The sequence below is a fragment of the Meriones unguiculatus genome, chromosome 3 (genome assembly GCF_030254825.1).
Source record: "Meriones unguiculatus strain TT.TT164.6M chromosome 3, Bangor_MerUng_6.1, whole genome shotgun sequence".
Classification (NCBI taxonomy): domain Eukaryota; kingdom Metazoa; phylum Chordata; class Mammalia; order Rodentia; family Muridae; genus Meriones; species Meriones unguiculatus.
In genome coordinates, this window is record NC_083351.1 from 146,575,849 (window position 1) to 146,601,941 (window position 26,093).

The following is a 26,093-nucleotide window of genomic DNA, read 5'->3' on the forward strand; positions in this document are numbered from 1 at the left end:
TGTTCCTGTCCCCACCCCATTCTTTTTCCACAAGTCATGCCCATGTAAAAATTACGCGCCTTGGACTATTGACTAATTTGGATTTAAACCTTGTCTCATAAGCCCAAAAACAAGAAAAGCAAGATGGATCTCTGCAGTGAAACTCTTAAGCAATAAAGTTATTAGCTGTTCATGAATACCTAGAGTAAAGGGAGGAGAGCAGCGGGGAGCGCGGTGTGGAAGTCAGAGCGCAAAAGCAGCCCACACTCTCTGCTCTTCCTGCTAAGGGTTTTGGCAGGAAGTGTGCTCATTTCTCGAGGTATACCCTCGTGGCTGAGTTCCTTCACGTCATTCTCTCCTTCAGATCCCTCCCCAGCCAACTGGAGTTAATAAACTGTGCTGTGTGATGTAATCAGTCGGTACATCGTGTATATCCTGTAGCATACAGCTAGAACACCAAGAACCTAGCGTAGGAACAGGCCTTCTCAGTTTGGACATCGCTGTTCCCTTAAAAGCTTATTCCCTGTGTTTATGTGACTGGGCGTGGGGGTAAGGGCGTTGGGTGGGTGGAGAGGCAGATGCCTGCTGGTTGAAAACAGGTAGGCATAGGTACTGTAAGACAAGGAGGACAGTGGGGGGTACCTAAGAGCGCTGAAGCACCAAGCCTGTTCGAAAATTTCCAGAATAAACTTCAGCATGGACTCAGCGCAGAACTCTCAGCAGAAGGAGCCTTGTGCCACCAGAGCCGGTGACGGAAAAGTCCCACAGCAGCCAGGGCCCCCAGATGCCAGCCAGCACACGGTCAGCTCCGGGGCAGCCAGAAGGGGGCCTCGACACAGCTTCTCCTTCACTGAATTCCCCGAGCGGCTTCGGCAGCCTCCACGCTGTGACCTCATCGCCCCCTGGACAAGTGTCTCCGGACTCGGACTGCCGGTCCACCCCACAGACACACCGGCCACTGAAGGAGCTTCAGCGGCGGCGGTCAAAGGGTGGAGAAGGAGCCTCAGATCACCTTGCCTGGGGCGTGGCTACCTCCGGTGCCGTCCACCCGGTCACTCTCATTGGCTGAAGCCGCCGCGGGGGGCGGGGACAGCACACACCCTTCGCCGACTCCACGGCTCTGCCGGAACGAGCGTGGGTCCCTCGGCACAGGTGTGTGAGAAGCCAGCACCAACCACCAGCCAAGAAAGCTCGGTCCCCAGGCCATGGGGGCACAGCTGAGGCTGCCGCCCGGAGAGCCCTGCCGAGAAGGTGAGCGTCAGCCCCGGCTGCGGGAGAGCTGGGGACACCTGTCACTGGGTGGCCGGGAGTCCAGATGCGCCGTCTCTATCCGACTAGACCCAAGCGGATGCGCGGGTTCTGAACGCGGTCCTCCAGCCATCCCGTCCTCCAGCCTGTCCCGCCAGCGGGCCAGTGAGGGCCCAGCCGGCTCCGCCGCGCTCCAGGCTCCGTGGGGAAGCCCGAGCGGGAGCCAGGCAGACGTGACGCACGCTCGGTGCCCGGGCGGGTGCCCGGGCGGGTCCCCGGGCTTGACAGAGGAGGACGTTTGCTCTGACTCAGCCTCACAGGTTCAGAGCCCACGGTCCACGCCACCGGCCGGGCGGAGGGCGTGCCGGGGAACCCGCGGGCTGCGCCCTGAGCGACCTGTGCCAGGGTCCCGGTGACTGGTCCCTCGGCACGGGGAGGCCAGGACCGGACTGGTCCCTGCCGTCCTCGTGGCTGCTCTGCCTTCGAAGTCTCCCACCCGGAGCTAGGAATAGGACTTGCTGGGCAGTCTCTTGAGTAGGGCGACTACTGAAACAGTTGTGGAACTGGGCGTAGCCTTCTATAAATTCTTGCGGGCCAGGCTAAGAAGTACACCCCCCACCTTGTCCCATAAACTCCCTGGGCCGGGCCCCTTGCCCTTCAGCAGGGGTTCCCCACATCCCCTGGCTCCCTGCAGCCTCAGAAGGTGCGAGTGAACTGGACCGAAGATAGGGAATGGAGTGGGGCAGGCTTGAGAAATGCGCATCGCAAATAAAATTATCATTTTTCACGGTGTTAGGGCAAAGGCCAATGACTCCAAGAGGGCAAAGAGCTGTCTGGCGAGAACCTCACTTTAGAGTGGTTCCCAAGCTACCGCTGCAACCCTTTAATACAGTTCCTCGTGCTGTGGAGACCTCCCAACCACAGCTACCGCGTTGCTGCTTAATAACTGTAATTTTGGTAATGTTAATGAGTATAATGTAAGTATCTGATAGGCGACGCGTGTAAAAAAAAAAAAAGTCGTTGGATCCCAAAGGGGTCGAGACCCACAAGTTGAGAACCTGTGTTTTAGAAGTTCCTGGCCACATCCTTTAGGTCCTTTTCTTGGCTTCTCCCGTTTATAGCTTAATGGGGGGCGGGGGGGCGATAAAAAGGAGAGAAGGGAGGAAGAGCGGGAACTCATCAAAAACCTTAGAAAGGGAAGAACATGTACAAGAGAACGCTGCCACAACCCACAAACTTGCCCCAAATTGAGACTGGTGGTCCCTGGGGAAGCGCATCTAGAGCCATGTGGTAGTTAATCATGTTGTAGTTGGTCCCCTTTCCAAATAATTCTGAAGCCACTATGTCAGAGCGGCATTAATGCACCCTGCCCTTGTTTGTTCAGGGATCTGTACGGAGACTGTACCCACTCATTTGACCTCTGGATATTTTTCCTGCTTTACTCATACATACATTTAGTAACAACAAGAAATGTTGGGGCTCTGTTTCACCTCTGTGATTAATTGTGCAGGAAGTTTCTGAGAAAGACAGGAGAGGTTACATTGTATTCGCAGTAGTGAGAGACCTGGTATTAGCCTCAGAGAGTCCCCTTGGCTCCCAATCTTTCTATCTAAAATGGCAAGGAATCTTATTGTTGACCGTCAGAGTAGGTGCCAGAGGCGAGATACCTCGGAAATCCGGAAATCCGCAGGGCAGAGCCTGACAGGGCTTAACCGGAGTCTGCTTGATTGGTTTGTTTGAGGTGAGAACAAGAGTCCTGTGAGTCAAGCACTGGCCAAGGTCTCAGGGTAGGATTGTCATTAATCTGGCCCAAGAACTCCCAAGGAGTTCACTACCCTGATGACAGGTAGTTCCGTGGAAGCAAATGACCCGTTAGTGGGCCTGTTATAATAATGATTAATATGCCACCGCAACATATTTTGATATAAAGGATGTTTATTGTGGGTTAGGGAGAAGGTGGGGAAAGGGAGGTGCCCATGACAGAGAGCAAGAGAGCCAGAAAGACAGAAGAAATGGAGAGCGTATGTAAGAGGAAGGAAGGAAAGTAAGAGAGCAAGGGGCTGGGTCCTCTTATAAGCCACACACCTGGTGCACACCTGGCAGGGGCAGGTGATGATGTCAGAGGTCGCTAGGATCCTGACAGTCCCCTGAAGGCAAGCCAGCTGAGGGAGTCTCCTGTTGCTCTAATATTCCTCCCTTTTCATTTAAATAAGAGAGAGAGAGAGAGAGAGAGAGAGAGAGAGAGAGAGAGAGGACTTTAGGAAGAGGTGGTAAGGCGGGAATGGGGACATTGTATTCAAAAAAGCTGCTTCCTGCTGACTTGAGGGTGACAGCATCTTTGGGGACCCTAAGAGAATGGAGGACTAGCAAAGTGCTGGGGGAGCTGGCTGTTTTCCTACTGTCCAGAGTCTGTGAGAACATCTGTAAAAGCATGTTGTAAGAAAAGGCAGTAGACACACATCTTTGTGTCATAGCTTGGGAAGTTATTTTGGGCGAACAGCATGAACAGTCTTTGAGGTGAACTCAGGAAGGCAGAAGCCTTCTGTAAAGTAGAAAAAGCAAAATCTCACTTGATCTTGATTTTCAGTATGATTACACATCATGAAAGAGGGGCTTCTCTCTTCTACCCAGAAGAGTGGGTGTATATAAATGTCTAGCACAATAAGAAATATTTTAAGTCTATATTTTAAAGGCAAACCAAAGGAATTTAAAAATCTTGAGCTTGGAACCAGGATAGTGAATCATATAGTGGATTTTTTTTTTTTTACCAGAGTTAGATAAATAAATCAGAGCTCCGGTGATTAGTGTCAAAGCTCTGAATAGGCCTAATACCACAGTAGCATAGCAACAGGAAGAAATGTGAATCACTTTCTTATAACTATCTAGACTTTCACTTATATTTGTTAACCTTAAAACACCCTTTTAGACCCTAAAATACTTTCTTAGGTCCTCACAACTTAAGCTTCTGTGTCCTTGGGCCATACATAAGCTTTTCATCTTCCTACACAATTCTTGATCACGAGACACAGGTGAGACTGTTGGGAGCATCATTGTCCTTTAGCTAAAGGAAATAGCAAAAAGTTACATCTGAGACATTTTTTCTGAGTCTGGTAACAAGGTGGACTGTGTGTAGATCTAGCGGCAGCATCTCTGAGAGGACTGGGAAGTCATCTGAAGCCTCGGATTCTGCTGTCAAACTGACTAAACTTTCACTAACTAGCCTTTAAACCCATCAGAGACCTGAGATAGGGAGCAGGATCTTTGGAAAGGAAGCAGGTTCCATCCACTCCCACGGCAGAAGGTGGCAATGTGACCGTGGGACCCGAGTGTGAGGTTAAAACAGACCTGCAGCATTACCCTGGGTGATGGAGCTTGCTGAGTCTGCAAGCCATCAGACCTCCATCAGGCCAAGGAGCTTGATGGCTGGAAGTGTCTGTGGTGCCTGTACTGGTTGGGTTGGACCTCCGGGGCTGGGCATGGAGGCCAAGCCCACATGGGAGCACTCTGACTTGCAGGGCCAGGCTGCTGGCGGGCAGGGCATGGCTTGGTGGCCTGCCAAGGGCTGGAGCATCCGAAGGATTAGTGTCTTTCCTGGCCACCTTTGAAACAGGTCCTTGGCAGAGTTGGTTTAGGCTGGACCCCAGTGAGATGGGGTGGAGAAGATCTCCCTGCCCAATCTTTCAAATATTGACTCCAAGTTATGAGTTTTAACCATATCCTGTTTTCGACCCTGAGAAATGGTAAACAATAACCTGTTTCTGGAGTCAGTGATGGTGTAGAACAGTATAAAACAACTTTAAAATTACATTTGAATTTATTATACCAAACCTAGAGATGAACCCCAAACACAGACAGCTAGCTGCAGGAGGAAGAAACAGCATTCATTATACACCCAAGTTCTAGCAAAGACATAAGTAGTTGGACATACATTTTAAATCAGAATAGACCTGTTTAACCTTGAAAGCTCACCATCATAGAAAGAACATTTTGAGCCAGGGTTGAATCACATATACAGTATGTTGCAAAAGTGTAACTTTTAATTTCTATAAAAATGATACCAACTTAAAAAAAGACTTGTTGTTTTCTTGGTCTAAAAGGAGATAAAAATAATAGAGAGTTTATTAGGACTAAGAAGCTTTATAATTATTGTTTTTTACCATACGGTCTTTTTAAGATCGAGTCACATGGCAAGTTGTAGGCCATGTGGTCAATCTGACTGTTTACATACACATTTGCACACATAGACATGTCCTAAACAAGAGTTGAACTTAGATTTTAAATACCATGCCCAATAAGCAAACTGTAAGTCCTTAGATAAGAGTTCATAGTATAATCTTAAGATGCATATTTTTTATTTTGAAAGCACAGTGTAAAGAAAAAAGATTTGTTAAATGTTGGGAAGTAGAACTTTAGAGAGGGGAGACTTTGGGAACATAGAACAGAGTTTTAGATCTCTGGAAATCACTTGTCTGTGGTTATAAGAACTTGGAAATTTGGTGTGCCATTTTTATTTTTTATTTTTTTATTTTTATTTTTTATTTTTTGCTTTTGACTGTGGCCAGGTTTTTTTTTGGTAATAGAGAGTCCATTGAAGGGGGGAGGGGAAGAGCATGCACCTGCAGTCCCGCTACAGGAGGGGTGTGGGGCAAGTGCTAAGCAGGTCCAGGGTCCACGAGGAGGGGCCTTCATGAAGGAAATTATAGCCTGAACATCCTTCATGCAAAGCACTTAGGATCCGAAGTATTTCAGATTTCAGATGTCTTGGGATTGGGGAAATATTTACAAGTACATAATGAGATATTTTGGGAATGGGATCCAAATCTAAACAACAAGTTCACACACATCTCATGTAAAAATTATACATGTTTCTGAAGGTAATTTTATACAATATTTCAAAATAATTTTTTAGATAAAACAGTCTCCTGATTTGGAATTTTTTTCAGTAATGTCATGTCAGTGCTGAAAAGCTTCATGTTTTGTAGCATTTGGGACTTTGGATGATGGATGTCCAACCTGAAGTGCCTCTGTATGAAAGAGGCCTGGAAGCTCACCCCAAGAGAACACAGGGAAAAGGAGGTGGTCACCAGAAGCCCAAACCCAAGGCCACGCCATCTCCAGACTTCAGTCTCCAGAGCTGTACAAAATAAGTGCTGCTTAGACATCACCACAGGTGTTGTGCCTCGGGCCCAGGGCAAGCAGCTCCAGATTTTCCCAGCACAGTCCCGACCTGGTGCAGAGCATGACTTACATACTCTGCCCTCTACCTTGAACTTTCCAGGGCAGGGACTTCCCCCGTCAGTTTCTCTGTCTCTCTCTCTGTCACTCTCTGAGACATCCCTCATTCTCTCTCTCCCCTGCCCCTTTCCACAATGAACTTTCTTCCTTATACCAAATATGTTGCAGCAGATTCTTAATCAATATTATAACAGTAGGCGCTGGGGCTAATGCAATACCCTAACCATCATCCCATGGCCTCTGAGACACAATGTGTCTTCAGAATTTTAACACATCACTCTTTCAAAACACATGTGTGATAGGCATTTCTCAAATGAGAAATTCCATAAGATAACCATGTGTGATAGTCATGTCTCAAAATCCGTGAGATAAACACAGTTTTTATTACTAAGACACTTTGATTTTCTGGGTAAAATATAACTGTTTATTAAATGCTCTGAAAGAGATTTTCTTCATATCTTAACAAGAGAATGAAAAGACAAGGTTGTTTTTTTTTTTTTTCTAAGTCCCAAAAGATTTAAGTGACAAAATTAAGCACTACTTCAAAAACAAAAACTCTCCACTCAAAGTTGTTCAGGAAACACCGTGATGTACACAGTTGAGCCTAATATTTAGTGTGGACTATAAATGATTGATTTTAAATTCCTTAATATGCATGCAAGCTCACTGGAATGTTTCTTAAGTTCCTTTCTTACATTTTCATTTGAAATTATTTGGTTATTCATTTTAAGTTTTTTTTTTTTTTTTTTTTTTTTTTGAGGTGGAGTCTCACTACATAGTTTTGGCTGGCTTGGATCTCACTGTGGACCAGGCCAACCTTGAACTTAAAGACATTCACCTGCCTCTGCCCCCAGCACTGGTTTCAAGGTGAGCACCACCTCACCTGGCTTTGGTTTTGTTTGTTTGTTTGTTTGTTTTAACCCCAAAAGGATTTAATCCTTCGCAATCGAGTAAACTTTCTTTTAGATGGTAAAGTATGAAAACCACAGAAACTTACAGAAACCTCACGGCCAGCTGTTCTTTGACACTCCCTGCCACTACCATCCCCACCCAAACCCACCCCGCTCCGGGCCCTTTGAAGAAGACCATGTGTAAAGATAGGTTTTAAGACAGCAGCAGTAGTGCATGTCTTTATTCCTAGTACTTGGGAGGCAGAGGCAAGCAGATCTCTGAGTTTGAAGCCAGCATGGTTTACAGAATGAGTTCCAAGACAGCCAGGGCTACAAAGAGAAACCCTGTAACCAAAAATAATAACAAAAACAGTAACAAAAACAGAAAGAAAACAGGTTTTAAACCAGCATCGTCTTCTCATGTCCATTTTGAAGCATTTTGTCGGTGCTGCAATGGCTGCCTTGCTGTGAGGTTTTCCACTGTAGTTTACTTGTTTTTCAAGTGCTGGGTATCAAACCTAAGACCTCCCATGCCAGGCAAGAATGTGCCTCTGAGCTAAACCTTCAGTCCTCAACTCTGTTTTGTTAATTGAAATAATGGGCATCTTACCCAGCCACATGAGAGTCTGTGTATAGATCTGTCCACCATGAAGTGGTCTCCAAAATCATGCTGTTATTTTGTTCCAAATTTGTCCTCATTTATTTCTAACCCTTATTCTGTTCCAAATTAGTCTACATAATATACCCTTCCTGTTCTGCTCCCTCTGCTTATTCTGGCTTGCTGTGCTTTCGTTAAACTGCTTTGCTGTCGTGTTGACCTGCACCTCACCAGTTCACAGAGGAACTGACTGCATGTGAACAGAGAGAATGTTAGCATGGCACCTTGGGTGGAATGGGTCCAACAGCTGTTTTGTTGAGCAAATACATAACCATATGGACATGCAGATGTTATAAAAACATAAGCTGTGAGAAGAAATGTGATTGATTGGGAGCCTTCAAGAGGATCATTTGCTGAGAGGCGACTGGCCATTTCTTTTGGTGGGGACTGCAGAGAGGAGCTGTCTAAGGGATTGTGTTGGGGATGTGTGCATTGTGTCAGGGCTCTGACACCGAGCTATACCTCAACCCAGAAAGAGGCATTTTAGTGCCGAGAAGCAGCTGGCTAGTGTGCCAGTACTCTGTAAGGGGATAAATAATAGCCGCTATAAAAGCTGCAAGGTTCCTCTTTCTCCACATCCTCTCCAGCATGTGTTGTCACTTGAGTTTTTGATCTTAGCCATTCTGATGGGTGTAAGGTGAAATCTCAGGGTCGTTTTGATTGGCACTTCCCTAATGACTAAGGATGTTGAATATTTCTTTAAGTGTTTCTCTGCCATTCGATGTTACTCTATTGAGAATTCTCTGTTTAGCTCTGTACCACATTTGTTAATTGGGTTACTTGATTGTTGCTGTTTAACTTCTTTAGTTCTCTATATATTCTGGATATTAGTCCTCGGTCAGATATAGGGTTGGTGAAGATCCTTCCCCAATCTGTAGGCTGTCATTTTATTCTGATGACAGTGTCGTTTGCTTTATAGAAGCTTTTCGGTTACATGAGGTCCCATTTATTTATTTTTTTTATCTTAGAGCCTGTGCTGTTGGTGTTCTGTTCAGGAAGTTGTCCCCTGTGCCAATGGGGAGCAGCCTTACCAGTCCACAGAGAAAGAAGCCAGTCCTAATAACACCTGATAGACTAGGGTTAGATGGAAGGGGAGAAGGACCTCCCCTATCATTAGGGTGGAGGAGGGGCATAGGAGAAGAAAAGGGAGGTAGGGTGGGTTTGGGAGGGGAGGGGAGAGGGGGCTAGAGCTGGGATACAAAGTGAATAAACTGTAATTAATAAAAATAAAATAAAATACATTTTTAAAAGCTGCAAGGTGAAGAGGAACTACTCTAAGAACAGACAGCTGGGCCAGTAAGTTTCAACAGACAGAGGAAGTGGGACCACAGGTCTGCTGACTGTGTATGGGGCAGGTGGACTTATTTTCTCTGAATGTAAAGGAAAGCCAGTGTACAGCTTTGGAAGGAACAATGGCGTGCTGGAACCTTCTTTCTAACAGCTCATTTCACCCGATCTTGCTCCAAGTGCCCTGTGACTACGTCCTGTTCCATCTCCCTCCTGTCCCCAACCCAGCTGACTATCACACATACTTCTGCTACAAATTTTTGCTGTTACATGTAGCCGAGATGTCTACCTAATCCTGTTTTCAAAATATACATATGTCTGCGGCCTTTACTGCTTTTCCTAGCATTTAAACACATCACACAGTTTATTTCTCTATCCCATTTTATTTCTCTATCCCTCCCCTATTAGAATACAGGAGGGTGCGAATTTTGTGACATTCACTGTAGTACCCTCAGCTTCTAAGAAGATTCATGCCAACCAAAAGACAATGACTATTTGGATGAATGGGTGAAATACGGCATGCTGTGTGAGGGAGAGGAAGAGTAACACAATGCAAGGTCAAAGGTGAGCATGTTTCAGAGCTTAGTGAGTTTTAAAGTTTCGGGTGGGTAGGAACTGAGGCTTTATTTTAACTGGCATGGAAACTGTGATGGAATCAGTGAGACCAACCAAGGAAGTGTAACCTGACTGACAGTGGCTCCATCTGGAGAATGAACCCTGGTAGACAGAAAGATTTCATTCAGATTTCCTATGTCAATGAGGTGGGCAGCTGCGCTCTCTACTCCTGCCTCGTGTCTTCGGGTCAGCTGAGGGCGGGCCAGACGGGGTTCCTGCTTCAGGCTGCGTATCTGCCCGGGACTTGTTCCTGCCTAAATACTCAGGTGTTCTCTGTGTTTTCTTCGTGATTGGGACTCTTGCTGAAAGGCCAGCAGCAGCTTTGAGAATTACACATGTGCAAGAGAGTAAACTCAGGCTAGGGATGTTAGAATACTTACCAAGTACACACACAGCCCTGGGCTTGATCCCAAGTACCACATAAAGGTGTGATGGTGCATGCCTGTAATTCCAGCATTTGGAAGGTAGATAGAGGAGAATCCACAGTTCAAGGTCATGCTTTTACATAGCAAGTTCAAAGCCAACCCGGAGTGTATGAGACCTCTGACGGAGGAAGAGATAGAAATAATGAAAGAATATTCAACCGTGGAAGCAAGTTGAAGTTTGAGTTCAGGTCACCTCTTACCTGTCAGTGACAGAGATAACAAAGTGAGAGAATCTATTTGTAAAGAGAAATGATGCATTTTTGACTCAGAATTTTGGTGGTTTCAGTCCAGGTCCTCTTTTTTCCTTGCTTTGGGGGTGTAGTGAAAGAGCACATAAATAGGAACACACAGGAAGACAAAATTGCTCACATCATCATGGGAGAGGGAGGAAAAAGGAAACTGGTCCATAATCCTCCCAAGGGCACACATCCAATGACCCAAAGCACCCCACCACCTCTATCTCTTGACAACGCCACTGTCTCCCAATAGGGCCAGCCTGGGGATCAGGCCTTTCATGGACATCTAACATCTACACACACTAGGGGAAGAACCATCTGTTAACAGTGGGAAAGCTAAGAGTCATCAAGCACAGGAGACTAGATGGTGAGATAAAGCTCTCTTCAACCTGGGAATGCATTGCTGGGATTCTCTAATTAAAATGAAGTGTTACCCAATCATAGACTTCCTGGAAATCAAATAATCTGCCACATACTGTGCAATTAAATGATTCTCCATAGGCAAATGTAGCTTTGAGAGATGAAAGCTTTTCACCTTTTGTGTAAACATTAAGACTCTACTGGCCTTATTTATATGTTATGTTTATAGTTTTCTGAAATAAGAAGACTGACTTGGCTTATTTAGCTGTGCCATTTGCAGTTACACAACTTTGGCACTACAGCAAGGAAATCACTTTTCTAAGGAGAGAAATGTTAAAGAGAGTCCAGGATCGGTGTCACTTGTAAGGAGTAATGTTTTATTTCTTAAATTGAGTGCCTTTGATTTTCAAATAACATTTATCTTGTATTTTTTTTTTTTGCTTAATAATGAAAAAAAAGCATTAACATCAAAGAAGCAGTCTCTCTTCTGGTACAAATATACAATGGTAGTCACTGTCAAAGTGACTGACACTGTCTATTACAGTTTTAAAATGACTATTATCATTTGAATGACTAGACTTTCAATGCTGAGTAACGTCTAGGTTCAACTCCTTGAATAATTAAGTTGCTTCCTGGGATCCTGAGATGCCCCACTCTCTGTTAGAGATAGCTTCAGATCCTCTAAAACCCTCCAGGGTCTCTGCTGACATGCTCTGCCCCACTGTCTATGCCATGCCCCCCCACACACACACATACACCCTCATTCTCCCTCCTTCATAGCTTCTGTGGGTTTTCCTCCCTGAATACACTCCCAAGGCATAAAACGATTTAAGTTCTAAGGTCAGTAACCCAGCAAGATTTCTATCATATCTCCTGCCATAAAACTCCCAGCATTCATGCCTGCCACAGGGAGAGCTTGGAAAATGCAACCAAGATTATTTGCGTTCCCTTGGCACCGCTGTCCCCACTCCCCCTAAAGTGTAGGAAATGTTCTTTTGCTCCATCAGCTGCTTAGAAGGCATATTGTTTTCCTGGAATGAGGTCCACCCACCCTGATTTCAGAGACAAAATTCTGGAATGGCTATGTTAACCACATAGTGAAAGACAGGAATGCATTCATTGGGAAGTTAAGTTCAGTGTTTTCTCAGGAATGAATGTAATCAGAATTGTAACTAGCAAAACAATGCTCCCAGGCTCCCTCTCCATTTGTTTGTTGTTTGTTGGCTGTTTTGTTCTTTTGCTGTCTCTTGCTGTGATCCAGGCTGGCCTCAGAATTGTGAGCCTAGCTCCCAAGTGCCTGGTTACACAGCTGGCTCATTTCTTGGGTTTAGATGAGATGCTCACTGGGAGTAAGAATACTATAGCTACCTAGCTACTATGAACATTTGTGGGTGTTCTTTTTAAAATAATATTCTAGAGCATTTCTCAATTTTATTTACTTATCTATTTATTTATTCTTTTGGAAATCCCTTAAGAAATGTAATTTTCCTTGGAATATTAAAAAGTTCTTGACTCAGAGTCTCCATTTCTCAGGTAAAGCCAATTCATCTTTAAATCACACGCATAAATAATGGTCAGGAAATTTTTGAGGTCAATTACTCAACAATTTCAAAACCTGAACTTTAAGGCTGTTTCCTAACTGCGCATTGTGAAATTATGATGGCTTCAGAGTGCAATGGGAAGAAGTGAAGAGCGCCTTCTGGGAAGTCTTTTTTTTGCTGGGTGTTTAGGAAGCTGTCATTAGTGGGTTAGGGTACTTTTTTAAGATGGGGGCGGGTGTTAAATCAGAGTGCTTTTGTTTATTTTGTTTTTACTCTTTTTTTGGTTTTGAGAATTTCACATATGAGTACCCTGTCGACAGTAGCCTCTCCTCCCTCCAATGTCTCCTGTGTCCCCCACCATTCCTTCCTACCTGTATGACCTTACTCTTTAACTGTCACTGTTTAAATATTATTGTACATATAAATGTATAAGAACAACTTGCTGAGTTCACTTAGTGACGTTTAGCTGGATGTGCATCCAGGGTTGTTCACGTGGGACTGCTTCGCCTTCTGAGAGGCTCTTCACCAGGGCGAATTCTATGACTTACCTTTGTCCTATTTTTTTTGTTTGTTTGTTCAGGATAAATGATATTGGGACACGTTGCCTTTTTAAAAAGGAAATAAAATGAGAAAGGAAGAGATTTGGTCACAATGTCACCTTGTTGGTTAACTGTTCAAGAGACAGACTATTAGAGTTTCCCATATTGTATAAAATATTTCCATTTCATAGTTTAGGGTTTGGCCTAAAAATTCCAGTGCACAGAATGTGTCTTTTCTAGTGGTTTTGCATTCATACTTGAATCTTATTCTTTATAAAACTTACTGATGTTTAATTCAGTTTTCTCAAAATTTCTGTTTATTCAGGAGCAAGTCAATTAGTTAAAGTGAATGATTTTCTTTGGGCAACGTGGGATGCAAAATTAAAGTTTAATGCAATTTTTTGGAATGCACAGTTCATACCCAACAAATGGGTCAGCTAAAGTTCAGATAATAGGGTAGTTTATAGGACAGTGGCACCAACACAACCTTCTCCACTCTCCTAGATCACAAGCCCTTCTTTCTGAGAGACAGACTGATCCTGGGAAGGAGGGGGAGATGGGAGTAAGGGACTGTGGTGAATGATAAAGCACAAGGCACGCCTAAGCAAGCACTCGCATTTCCAACAGGCTGCTTCCTTTGTAAATATATATATATATATTTCATATTAATTACAGTTTATTCACTTTGTCTCCCAGCTGTGGTCTCTTCCCTCGTCCCCTCCCAATCCTACCCTCCCTCCCTCATCTCTTCCCATCCCCCTCCCCCAGTCCACTGATAGGGAACAGGACAGGAGTCTTCCACAGAGGGCCTCTGAAAGACTCTACTCAGCAAGGTATCAAAGCAGATGCTGAGACTCATAGCCAAACTTTGAGCAGAGTGCAGGGAATCTTATGAAAGAAGGAGGAGATAGAATGACCTGGACGGGATAGGAGCTCCATAAGGAGAGCAACAGAACCAAAAAATCTGGGCACAGGGGTCTTTTCTAAGACTGATACTCCAACCAAGGGCCATGCATGGAGATAACCTAGAACCTCTGCTCATATGTAGCCCATGGCAGCTCAGTGTCCAAGTCAGTTCCCTAGTAATGGGAAGAACAGGGACTGTCTCTGACATGAACTCAGTGTCTGGCTCTTTGATCAACTTCCCTGAAGGGGGAGCAGCCTTACCAGAACACAGAGGAAAACAATGCAGCCAATCCTGGTGAGACCTGATAGGTAGGGTCAGATGGAAGGGGAGGAATTCCTCCCCTATCAGGCTGCTTCCTTACTGGAACCAAGACCCACTGATTTATCAGAGGATTCTAGACTTTCATGTGAAATCTCTCATCTTTGAACAATGACAACTAAACAACTTTTAAATCATTTTAAGAATGTGTGAAAGCTTAATTAAAAGTGTCTGAAGGCCCATGGACCACTTCTTAGGGGGAGTTCTTTGTTAACAATAAGAATGTGTTTCCATCCACATCCTTTCTTTTGCAGTAAGCATTTACACAGCTCGCTTGCATCCTAATGTGTCCTTCCTCTTTGTCTTTACCAGGCTATGTGTTATCTCTGGTGTGTTCAAACTCTTCCCAGGCTTCATGTGAGATCACAAACGTGTCACAGCTGCTGGCTCATCCTGTCCTCTACACAAATCGGAATTCCACTCTAACCAACTTCAGCATCTCAGCAAATGTAGAAAACAAGTACAGTCTTTATATGGGCTTGGTATTGGCAATAAGCTCCAGCATTTTCATTGGCTCAAGTTTCATACTCAAAAAAAAGGGTCTCTTGCAACTGGCCAACAAGGGCATTACTAGAGCAGGTAAGAAACACATTCCCCTTTGTCCTGCCCTTTGCCAGCTGACTCATCCCTCTGAATTCTGCCATAGTTCACCAGCTAGAAAGGTCTCCTCAGTTTCTATCACTGAACCAGTTTCCTTCTCTACCTCTATGATAGTGCATGCATTGTTTATTTTAGTCCTCAGGTTTGCTTGCTTACTGATAGGAGACTCATAAACCGTGCACTCACAGTGCTGGGCACCCACAAGATATTTGTTGAGTCAATGAATGGATAATGGTAGAACCACACTGCTCTTTACAGTGACCTTTCAGATGCTGAGATCCCTGTCTGACTGCATTAGCTACATATTTAGATTCTTTTTCATGAAGTTAATAGCATAAAGAAATTTAAATTTTTTCTAAGTCAATATGGAAAAATAAATGGATACAAATTATGTAAACAAGTTTTTGAAGGAGTATTGGGGGATATTTGCTTCTTCAGGAAACCTACTCTATTGTGGTCTTAATGAAAACAATTTGGTGCTGGAATTAAAACAAATAATAAGAGATTGCTGAAGATGTACAAGTTGAAAAGATTACATATAATGCCTAACATACAATTTTTAAAAGTAGTATTTCAGATTAATGAAGAAAAATGAATTATTCAATTAAAAGTACTGAGGCAGTTGGGAAAAAGCAGAGGGGAAAACGTGAGAATTCTACTTTTTAACCATTCTGCAGAATAGACTCCAGATTCTTTGATGTTGAAATGAAGCCTTCTTAAGTATAAACCTAGTCTGTGCAACAGAAGAATGAATTCTATGTAATGTAAGAGATGCTCTGAGTGAATGGATAAGACAGGCCGCACACAGACATCCTCTTTGGAAAGAACTTACTTGAAACTAAATAGTCAGACGATATTGGGGGAGCTATGAAATATACAGCACAGTATGACAGAGTTCCTGATATATAAAGAACAAGACAAGAAAACACAGACCCTAAAATAAAACAGCAAAGCAGAAAAGTAAAAAGCACAGGTGAGATGTGCGAACAGCCACTGTGATGGAACCTTTCCCATTCAGTCATTTGTACATTTCATTACGAGAAAATATAAAGGAAGCATAGTAAGCTAGTTTGCAAGATCATCGTTATTGCTTATAGAACCTGCTTAGTTATATAATTATCATATAACATATTATATTAATTACAATAGTAGGTGATTACTATAATGAAATCATCTAGGTCAAAGTCAGGAAGTTAGATGTGTCAGAACTGAGAAAATGCCACTGTCTACAGCTGACACGTTAGAGGTGACCTCAGATCATGGGTTACACTCATGGTGAAATGACTCCAAGCAGCTTCAGAAAAGCTCCTTGTCCTTCTCAGAACGTCAGGGTGGGGGCTAAGCAGAGTCCAGCTGTCTGATGCTTGTCATTCCTTTATTGACTCATCCAAAATCTCAAAGACTCCCATATCAAGTATCTTATTCTCTCGAGGACCAGGGTCACTTTCAAGCTATGTTTGAGTCTTAATTCCATGGCTGAAATAAAGAATTCAAAGTTTATAAGAGCCCAGGCCTGTGCTGCTGACTGACATCAGCAGTGAACCTGAAGACTAAGTAAAATTTCATACAGGTCAAAGGAACATTCCATAGGTAACAGAAAGCCTGAGAAGACCTAAGGAAGGACCCTCAGAGAGGACAGTTGCTGAGTTGACTAGAAGTCTTGCCTTTGCCAACACGTTCGACAACTTTCCCGGACTCAGCTCTTCTGCCCTTATCCCCTGAGGTGAGACTCTAATTTTTGGTTTTTGGTATTTCCCAGGACAAGGTGGATATTCTTACCTCAAGGAATGGGTGTGGTGGGCAGGACTGCTGTCAAGTAAGTATGGAGCTCGTGAGTTTTCATAGTCCATTGTTCTAACCTCCTCCTGCGGGGGATGGGACTGTGTCTGCAAAGGACTGTGGTGACTTAGCACACTCCCTTCTAGAGATCTAACACCCTCTTCTGACCATCACAGGCACCGTGTGCACAGACATACTATATGAGCACACCCCTCACACACATAAAATAAAGAAGTTATTGTTTTATTTATTTTTTTAAAGAAACTGTTTGAGTACCTTTCCCCTAATAAATGACGGAAGCAGAAAGGGATGATGAACAAAAGGCATCTAAGTTTGCAGAGCCCTTTTCATTTTTAAGGTGTTTTCATCCCCACTTGCTGAATAGAAGTAGACTGGAACCTTAGGAAGGTTCCCGTTGGTATTATCTGAGTGATTCTCCTCCTCTGTCTGTTTCTTACTTGTATCCCCTCACCCTCCATTCACATTTTCAAATGGAAATACAGGGGCTTGGAGATAAGTCTCAACGATTAAGACCGCTTGATGCTTTTGCGGAGGACCTGGGTTCCCTTCCAGAACTCATATGGAGGCTCATGGCTACCTTCAGTTTCAGTCCCAGGAGAATCTGACGGTCTCTTCTAACCTCCATGGACACCAGGCACCCACAAAATGCCCAGATACACATGCATGCCAACACCTGCATCCACGAAGTAAAAATAAATCTTAAAATGAAAATCTAAGGAGAAAATTGTATGGCTATATTTTATAATGTTGTAGAAACCAGGCCAAAAAGCTTGTGAGAATGTGGTTGAGAACATTCCTGAGGGGTGCTGTCCAGCTATTAGCATATGAATTGGGATTTACGTGGAACAACAGCTATAAAAATAGAAACTATAAACAAAATAAAGTCACTGAAGGAAATAGTCTGGAAAGGTTGTTACAGTTCTTTTTATGACAGCAGCCTCTTAATTGCTCTGAACTTTTAGACCTGTCTTCACGGTGTTCTAATGCTGGGTACTCCTGTAGTTTCCGTGTTGTACCAAAGTAGACAAAGGAAAGAAAAAGAATATATTCTTCTCTTTTCTCTCCCCACTGCGCGTTTGCTTGGTGCAGTTGGGCAGCGTGGAATACTTCAGTCTCTGGAGAAATATCCCGCTGCAGTCCCTGAGAATAAGCTGGCTCCACACAAAAGCTAGCTCTTGGGGGAGCTTCCCTCACTCTGGAAGGTATTTGCAACACGCTACTTGGTGCAGATCTCAAGTTTCTCAGATAAGGTCGCATTCAGACATCCATCCTTAGGACTTTCAAACAGCTGCCTGGATCTTCTTGAGCTCCTGAGACACCAGCACTTACTCGTGGGCCTATGGTGGGGATTCCTGGCTGTCAGGCACCTAGACACAAGATCGCCACAAAAACCCTTCTCATTTCATAAAATGCCAATGTTGTTGCTGTGGTCAGACTGCAAATGGGGTCACTCTCAACTTACTCCAAAGCTACCCCTACCAGATTCCATTAAACTGACATATGTTTTCAATGTGTAAGTAGCTCAAGTCTCAGTTGAAAGCCAGGTAGAGTGTGCATTCACCCATCAGTGTTGTTACACTGTTATCGCCAGACAATTACATCCCATGGTAGCAATCCTTTCCCACTGTCTTAGCGCCTTTGAGATAGACATCTGTTGCTAGCAGGAGCCATTTTCTTACCTCTTCCGAGGAAGCCATTATCCCACCTGCTCGTATTTCTGCTTGCTTTCCAGTGGCAGCTGGAGAGGCTGCAAACTTTGCGGCCTATATATTTGCACCTGCAACCTTGGTCACCCCACTGGGGGCTCTGAGTGTCCTCATAAGGTAGGTGAACAACAGAAAGCTTGGCTTCTGTGGCTTCTTCTCTATCACCAGCACCCTTAAGCCACGAGACGCATTCTGCTAGGAACAACAATGCAACCTGAGCTCTCCAAGCACAGAGAGCTTAATGCCTGGGATTCCTGAAGTCTTAGAGACAAGTTACATGTATTATAGGCGTAAACGATTATTTCTTGGGCTAAGAATCGCTCACATGAAAAAGGCTTTGAGTTAGACCTCCAGCAAAGAAAATAAATCTTGCCTCTAATTAAAAATTGAGAAAGCTACCCACCCCCCAAAAATAGTAGTAGAAATAGGAACTACATGGTCATATTGTTACCACCCCACCCCCAACCCCTCACCACCACCCCCAAAAAAGATCCTGACAAGAAAGCTTGACTCGCAACTAACAAGGTAATTGCAAATTATGGTTGCAGTGATTCAGTGAAGCCTAGCCAGGGGGCTTTTTTGTTTTGTTTTGTTTTTTGGTGTGTTTTATACCTCTCACTTGAGTAACTTGTGACCCTCCTTTGAATTTTTTCTTCTTGGCATAGTGTTCAAGCTACATTTCAACTCTCACTAAAATTTTACCAGAGCCTGCTGGATACCTCTGTGTGGATGTCCTAATTCACACACACACACACACACACACACAGAGAGAGAGAGAGAGAGAGAGAGAGAGAGAGAGAGAGAGAGAGTCATTGAAGGAGGCCATGGCTGAAGTTCAAAGGCAGGAAGTGAAGCAGAAACCATGGAGAAACAGCTGCTCGCTGGCTTGCTCCCCACAACCTGCTCAGCTTGTTTTCTTATACACCTCAGGCACACCTACTTGCCCAGGGTTGCAGCATTGCTGGTGTTGGGCCCTCCCACATCAACCCTTAATGAAGACAATGCCCACAGATTAGTCTCAAGGAGGCAACTCCTCAGTGAGGATCCATCTCCTCACATGACCCTCCTTTGTGTCAGGTTAAGAAAAACCAAGCAGCACACAGGGTCTGACTTTTCTGAGTTCATCTATATTATGATTGCAGTAACCATGAACTCCTTGTGCGGCTTGGCTACCATTTTGTTGCATTTGGGGTTTTTTGTTTGTTTGTTTTTGTTTTTTGTTGTTGTTGTTGTTGTTTTTAGAGTCTATAAATTCTCGGTTTCTAGTAGAAAGCTGCAGACTAGGCCTACCAACTTCTCCTTCCTGTCTTTATGGAACTGAAAGAATTAAATGAGTTGATGTGTGTGTATAAAGCAGTCACAAGACTTGGCTATGAGTTTTCGCAGGGGCTGAAGTGCCACTAGTGACCACAAGATGGCAACTCTGAGAAGGCGCCAGGTAAAAGTCTTGGCATCAAATGGCACCACTAATTGAGAATGGCCAGGAAGAAGGCTGGTTGGTGGGCAGGGACCACAGTGAGCCTCTTGGTGTAGCAGCAGGATGTCCTGCTCTGGTACCCATGGTGATGCCAACAGTGATTAGGTTGAAAACAAATCCTGAAAAGCAAAACATTGGGAGCTGTAGATAGACAGAAACATGCAGGCCGGGTGGACAGTAGGGAAGTTTTTCACTCTTTGACAGTCTGAACAGTTGAACAGGTATGTGTCAGTTATGAATCAGTTCTGAACAGAGTACCTGCTGTCTAGGTATATATCGTGTGTGCGTCTGTGTGTAATAAAAGTCAAAGGACAGCCTCAGATGTCAATCCTCAGGCACTGTACACCTTTTTTTGTTGAGACAGGATCTCCCACTGACTTGAAGCTTGTCAAATAAGCTAAGATCCCAGCAAGCCCTTGGGATTCTTTTGTCTTCACTTCCCCAGCACTGGGGTTTGAAAACTATGTACAAACCTACTGGCTTTTTTTTTTTTTTACAAGGGTCCTAGTCTTGAAACTCAGGTATTGGTCCTTATGCAGCAGACACTTTACAGAATGACCCAGGTCCCCAGGCTAGGGTGTATATCTTTGAAACATTTGTGGCCGATTATATTCTAAATGGACTGGCTGAACTTCCCTGCTTCAAAACTTACAAAGCCCAAGTGCTCCCAAATCTGAAACATTCTGGGCCTGCACAGGATGCCATAAGGGAAAAATTTCTCACCTGACCTCATGTGACAGGCATCAGTCAAAACACGAGCACATCAAACATACTGTGTAAAACTGCCCTCGGGGGAGTTTGTCAAGTCTACACAAAGCACAGATGAATCTTTGTAAACTCAAGTTCCCTCCCTAAGAGTTGTCATACATGCAAATAAGCCACACACACCCAAAACACCTACAATCAAAACAGGTCAGGAGCCAAGCATTTGATAAAGGATAGATAGATAAGGATGCTCAGTTTTGCCAGCGAGCTACAAAATATTGTTCATTCCAGTCCACTTGACAGGACATAAGGTGACTAGAAGCTAAGTAAGCTCTAAGTCATATGGGGAAATGTCTGGGGCAAAGCATGTCTACAGTATCTCCTCCCGACGTATGAAAGCAGCAAAATAGAGAAGCTTAACCATCACTGCTGAACAAGCTAGGGCCTTCCAGTGTCTCCTAGTGTATTCTAGCCAGTTCTGTGGGGCACAGGGCAGGACATACAGCAGTGTGACCTCTAAGCTGCAGTGGAATCAGAAGATAACTGAGCTGTGCTGATTTCATTTCTCTCTCTCTCTCTCTCTCTCTCTCTCAACAGTGCAATACTGTCTTCCTATTTTTTAAACGAGCGCTTGAACATTCACGGGAAAATAGGCTGCATATTAAGCATATTGGGGTCAACTGTGATGGTTATCCATGCCCCACAAGAGGGAGAAGTCGCTTCTTTACGTGAGATGGAAATGAAATTGAGAGATCCAGGTCAGTGATCCACTGAAGTCATTTATGTATGCCTGCCTTACGTTTGGTTTGGTTTGGTTTGGTTTGGTTTGGTTTGGTTTGGTTTGGCTTGGCTTATTGAGACAAGACCTCACTATATAGCCCAGGGTGATGGCCTTGAACTTACAGTCCGCTTTGTCATTCCCCCGAGTGCTGACATTACCAGCACACTCCACCATGCCCATAACCATAGGAAGTTTGTGCTGACACTGAAGGTATCCTACAAGCCTGTTGTGGCTTCTAAGACATTTACTAGTTATAACTCTTTGAAAAGAAGTAATAAGTTGTGTTTGTGTTTGTGTGTCCTCGCTGTACAATAACAAGGAGAGATGAGACAAGTGGAGACAAAAAAGTTATGATGAACCCAAACCCCTGCCCCTTCTTCCTCTAAGTAAATATATAAGACCCTTCACCTGCCCTGCCTAGTAGTGATGTCGTTGAGATCCAAGCAATGTGTTTGTGAAGTGTTCTATGTACTCTTAAGTTGGTGGCTAACAGGACCTCAGGAAGGCACAGTCCTCTCAGTAGCTCCTGGGTCTAATTCTTTCTCTCCCCCACCCCCCAAACAGGGTTCATTTCCTTTGCTGTGATCGTCTCTGTGATCTCTTTGGTGCTGATTGTGATTGTGGCCCCGAAGAAAGGACAGAGTAATATATTGGTCTATATCGCAATCTGTTCTTTGATCGGAGCATTTTCAGTGTCTTCTGTCAAGGGCTTGGGGATTGCCATCAAAGAACTACTAGAGTGGAAGCCTGTTTACAAGGATCCCCTGTTCTTCATCCTGTTGACTGTGCTTATACTTTCAGTGACAACACAGATTAACTATCTCAACAAAGCCCTGGACACTTTCAACACATCTCTGGTGACTCCCATTTATTACGTGTTCTTCACATCCATGGTAGTGACGTGTTCTGCCATCTTGTTCCAGGAGTGGTATGGCATGAAGGCTGGAGATATCATTGGGACCCTGAGTGGGTTCTTCACCATCATCAATGGCATCTTCCTATTACATGCTTTTAAAAACACCAACATCACCTGGAGTGAGCTCACATCTACTGCAAAGAAAGAAGTCTTTTCTCCAAACGGCAGTCAGAACAGTTATGTTTTACTAGAGAATGCAGACTGCTCAATCTCAGGAACCGATGATGATGTCACCCTGTTTAGCAGGACTGATGACCAAAGTATCCATAAACTTTGAACTTCAGTGGAGACACCTGGAGAGAAAACAATACTTTTCTTGGAAGGTCTAATATGGGAGTCAAAAAAAAAATAAATGAATGGATAGACTTTGCTGTGACCACCAAATTGGAAAATCAAAGTTTGATCATCTTCTAGAAGGTTCGTGTCTTCCTGTTATGTTTTCACAACTATTGAAGACCACAAAAAAAAGTCAAAGACTTGTCATTTGTCTCTAAATAAGTCTTCTGGTCAGTAGATTTGGCACTGCTTGGATGGCACTTCAGTTCTTCAGTGCCTCGTCTTAGACTCAGGGTGATCCAAGGAGCTGTTAACTGTATTCTGACTAAGCAGAGTCTCACCATTCTCTGAGTCATACGCTCAAGCTATTAAGACTAAGAAATGGGAAGACTAGTGCGTTGACCTCTGGTCTGCAACTGCCTGCTTTTTAAACTACACTGAAGATGAGTGAAATGCTTAAGAACACAGCGGGCTAAAATGTTCATGACACAAACTTTTTTTTTCTTTTCCTCAAACACACACACACATGATTATTTCGGAGATTCTATTAACATAGACCTGGAAAATGTGTTTTCTGGAAGACCCGAGTGAATTTAGCTTTGCAATGACTTACAATAGTCATTTGTTCCTTTTTCTTTTTTCTTTTCTTGGCGTTTTGGAGATTGGCTGTTTTCTTTTGGTTTGTTTTCTTGTCTGTTTATTTTTCAGACAAGCTCTTACAATATGACCAAGGCTGGCCTCACGTTCTTTACTCCTTCTTCTACCTCCTGAGTGCTGGGGTCACAGGTGTGTCTTTTTGAAAAATTATTGTACCATATATTTCTTCTTGTTGGCATAAAGGTTTTTGTAAAACAATCACAACACAGTGAAGTTTATAGTGTGCTTCAGTTTTTCTCAAATGTCTTATCCCTAGAAAGTGGGTCCTCCAAAACTGAAAACAGCTGACAGATTCTTTGTAAAATATTAATGCTATTTTTAAACCTGTTTTTTTTTCACCCTCAGGAAGGAACTTACAAACAGTTTCTACCTTTTCAGAATGACCACAGCCTACTGTTGTTATAAGTGAACAGATGCATTTGTTTTTCCTGTTGAATTCACCTTGACCACGCTTTCCAATTCGGCTCGTTGACCAGTGTGTAGGGAGAGAGAAATTCCTAAAAACGAAGTGTCGAGACTTCAGACATGCTACAGGAAGTGTCTTGCTCGTTAAAACTTTGCCTTTGGTGTCCCTGACTCATTCTAGAGCTCTGCTCTTAGAATCTTCATCAAGGGCTACTGATTAGTGCAGTTAACAGCACTGCATGTTGGCGGAAGCTAATAAACCATGGGCAGTCCATGAGTTGATACCTCAAGTCCAACACATGTTTACTTTCCATTACTGACTCACTTATGTCTCAGGTATATAAGCTGTGAACATACATTTGTAGAAAATTATCTTCTGAAAGGGTAGCATGTTGGAAACCTGTACAGATTCTTTTACCGGTATTCTTTTTTGCTTTGAAAACTCCACTGGGACCTCCAGGGTATCTTCTTGGTGAGAATATCAATCATTTCTCTTGACATCCTTCCTCAGGTTGTGACAGTTGTCCACTCTAAGGATTTTAACCTTCAGACACTTAATAAATGTTGCTTGTTACTTGACACCGTAGCTGTCAAGTTTGGCCCTTGGTACATTGAGCACAGGTCAAAGGTTCCTGGAATACAAGGATCAATGTGTCCTGGGGTTGGAAAATGAACTTGTGTCGACATATATTTCTAGGAGGAAGACTGAGAGATTTAATCAGTTGTCAAAGATGGAGAAACAATGTAATATTGACAAAGCTCTCTGGAAAGATTATTGGTGAGCATACCCATTTAAAAAATGAAAATGTTACTGTGAGTCTAATACCACAGCTGAATCTTTCTCGAGTAGAAAAATGCTGCTTAAGGAAGAGCAAACTACTGTGTTCCTGTATTCACTCTGTGTCACTCTGAATCACTTGTCTCATATTCATGTGCATTTGAATGTATAATCCCTGTTACCATATAGGCATGTTTATTTGGTGGATATATATATATATATATATACTATATAAATATTATATATATAATTATTGTATCTTTTAATTTATCATTTCACCATTAGGTCAGCGGTTAATGACTATTTTTAGTCCCAAGTAAAAGATATTCATAAAATTCTTTAGATTTAAAAATATTAGATTAAATTTAATACTTATTTCTAAAAGAAAGAAAATCCTAGCTCACATACATGGAAAGCTTCTTGTATCTTGTCCAGTAAATAGCAGGAAATTCACTAAAGTTAATTCTCTTGAGTTAGTATTCTAATCTGCACATTCTTTTTGATAGACAGAGGAGGACCACTGACCACAAGTTTTCATGAATCCTTCATCTTTCCTCCGTTTCGCTCACATTATTCATTTCAGACAATCCAAGTGAAGGGGAATTCATCACTGTCCATTCTCGTTCACAATATAGAATCATTCCAACAAAAGTGTTTTTGTTAGAGGTGAGGAATGTAGCTCAGTGGCTCATGCTCCATCAGCAGCCACACAAGACACTGAGTTTGATCCACAGCATGAGGGGGGAAGTAATAAAATGAGTGGAACCAAACCAAATGTCCCTTTCACCTCCGAAAGCTTTGGGGGACGGGGAGTCATGTGAATATGTTGAGTGCTCTTGATATTTTTTTAATAAACCGTGTTCATGAAAGTTTATATTTTTCAAATGCTTGTAAATACTATTCATTTTTAGATAGTTTATAAATCTGTAATGTTTCTGTATATTTCCAATAAAATAATGTGGTTTTGTTGTGCCTTTCTGTGCATTAAGGTGTGTTCCTGTTTTGTTCTGAGATTTCAAAGAAAGTTCTGAAGGGGGTAACACTGCACAGAGTCTTCCAGCGCCTTCTCTTTCAGACCGAAATCTGTTTTGAGAAGGCTCTCCCGAAACCATCTGTGGCAGAACAGACTTGGCACCTGAACAAAAAAGAAAAGAAAAGGAAAAAAACCTGTCTTATCCTTCAACAGTGTCATTAAACAAAATGGAGGTTCAAGGCAGTTAGTATAATGAAGTCTCCTTCAGCTCAATAGCGTAAAGAAAAGGGGCAGCTGTCCCCCAGTACTTATGAGAGCACTGGCTTCAGGGCTCCACCTGGGGTAGCTCAAGCCGGTTCTATAAAATGGCACAGTCCTCCCCTACAGCTGATGCCCAAGACAATGGAACTGTTACAAACTAAACTCTTAGTTGCTTCTAATTCAAATAAAGGAATTGTCTAAGGTAGAAAGCCTCTCTCTTACCTGTATCTCATACCCTTTCTTTCCTCAGTTTTATCAACCAAAGGGAACAATGTGCTGCGCTTTCTGGCATGCCACCTTCCCAACACACCCAGTACCCAGTCTACGGACGGTAGATATATGAGCAAGCCGGGCAGTGGTGTCTGTGCAGGGGAACAATGTGTGTCTACATTGAAGCTATGCAGACTTCCATCTTCCAGAGCAGGCTGTCTGTGTGGGCACAAGCCAGCAATGCCTTGTCCACAGCTTAAAGGAAGCCATCAAGAGGCAGATCACGAGGCTGAGGGGACAGCTTGGTTGC

General features: G+C 43.5%; 1 protein-coding gene across 3 annotated transcripts; it reads left to right on the forward strand.

The window, feature by feature from the left end:
• The first annotated feature begins 775 nt into the window (after window positions 1-775).
• Nipal1 (NIPA like domain containing 1) lies at window positions 776-25,327 on the forward strand. Of its 3 annotated transcripts, XM_021627771.2 has the most exons (7): window positions 776-1,230; window positions 9,706-9,861; window positions 14,551-14,817; window positions 16,598-16,654; window positions 18,371-18,461; window positions 21,124-21,284; window positions 21,872-25,327. In XM_021627771.2, exons 3-7 carry the CDS (start codon window positions 14,712-14,714, stop codon window positions 22,498-22,500), a joined length of 1,044 nt encoding a protein of 347 aa, XP_021483446.1. In that variant the 5' UTR covers window positions 776-1,230; window positions 9,706-9,861; window positions 14,551-14,711; the 3' UTR covers window positions 22,501-25,327. The 3 variants fall into 3 exon arrangements, with proteins under 3 accessions (XP_021483446.1, XP_021483447.1, XP_021483445.1); XM_021627772.2 differs by lacking the exon at window positions 9,706-9,861 and having other exon boundaries at window positions 777-1,230; window positions 22,109-25,327; XM_021627770.2 differs by lacking the exon at window positions 9,706-9,861 and having other exon boundaries at window positions 779-1,230.
• Window positions 25,328-26,093: the final 766 nt, after the last annotated feature.

Coding starts and splice junctions, on each gene's coding strand:
- Nipal1 (XM_021627770.2), top strand. CDS start 1,185: ATGGGGGCACAGCTGAGGCTGCCGCCCGGAGAGCCCTGCCGAGAAG. Junction 14,818..16,597: donor CAAGGGCATTACTAGAGCAG/GTAAGAAACACA, acceptor GGTATTTCCCAG/GACAAGGTGGATATTCTTAC. Junction 16,655..18,370: donor GTGGGCAGGACTGCTGTCAA/GTAAGTATGGAG, acceptor CTTGCTTTCCAG/TGGCAGCTGGAGAGGCTGCA.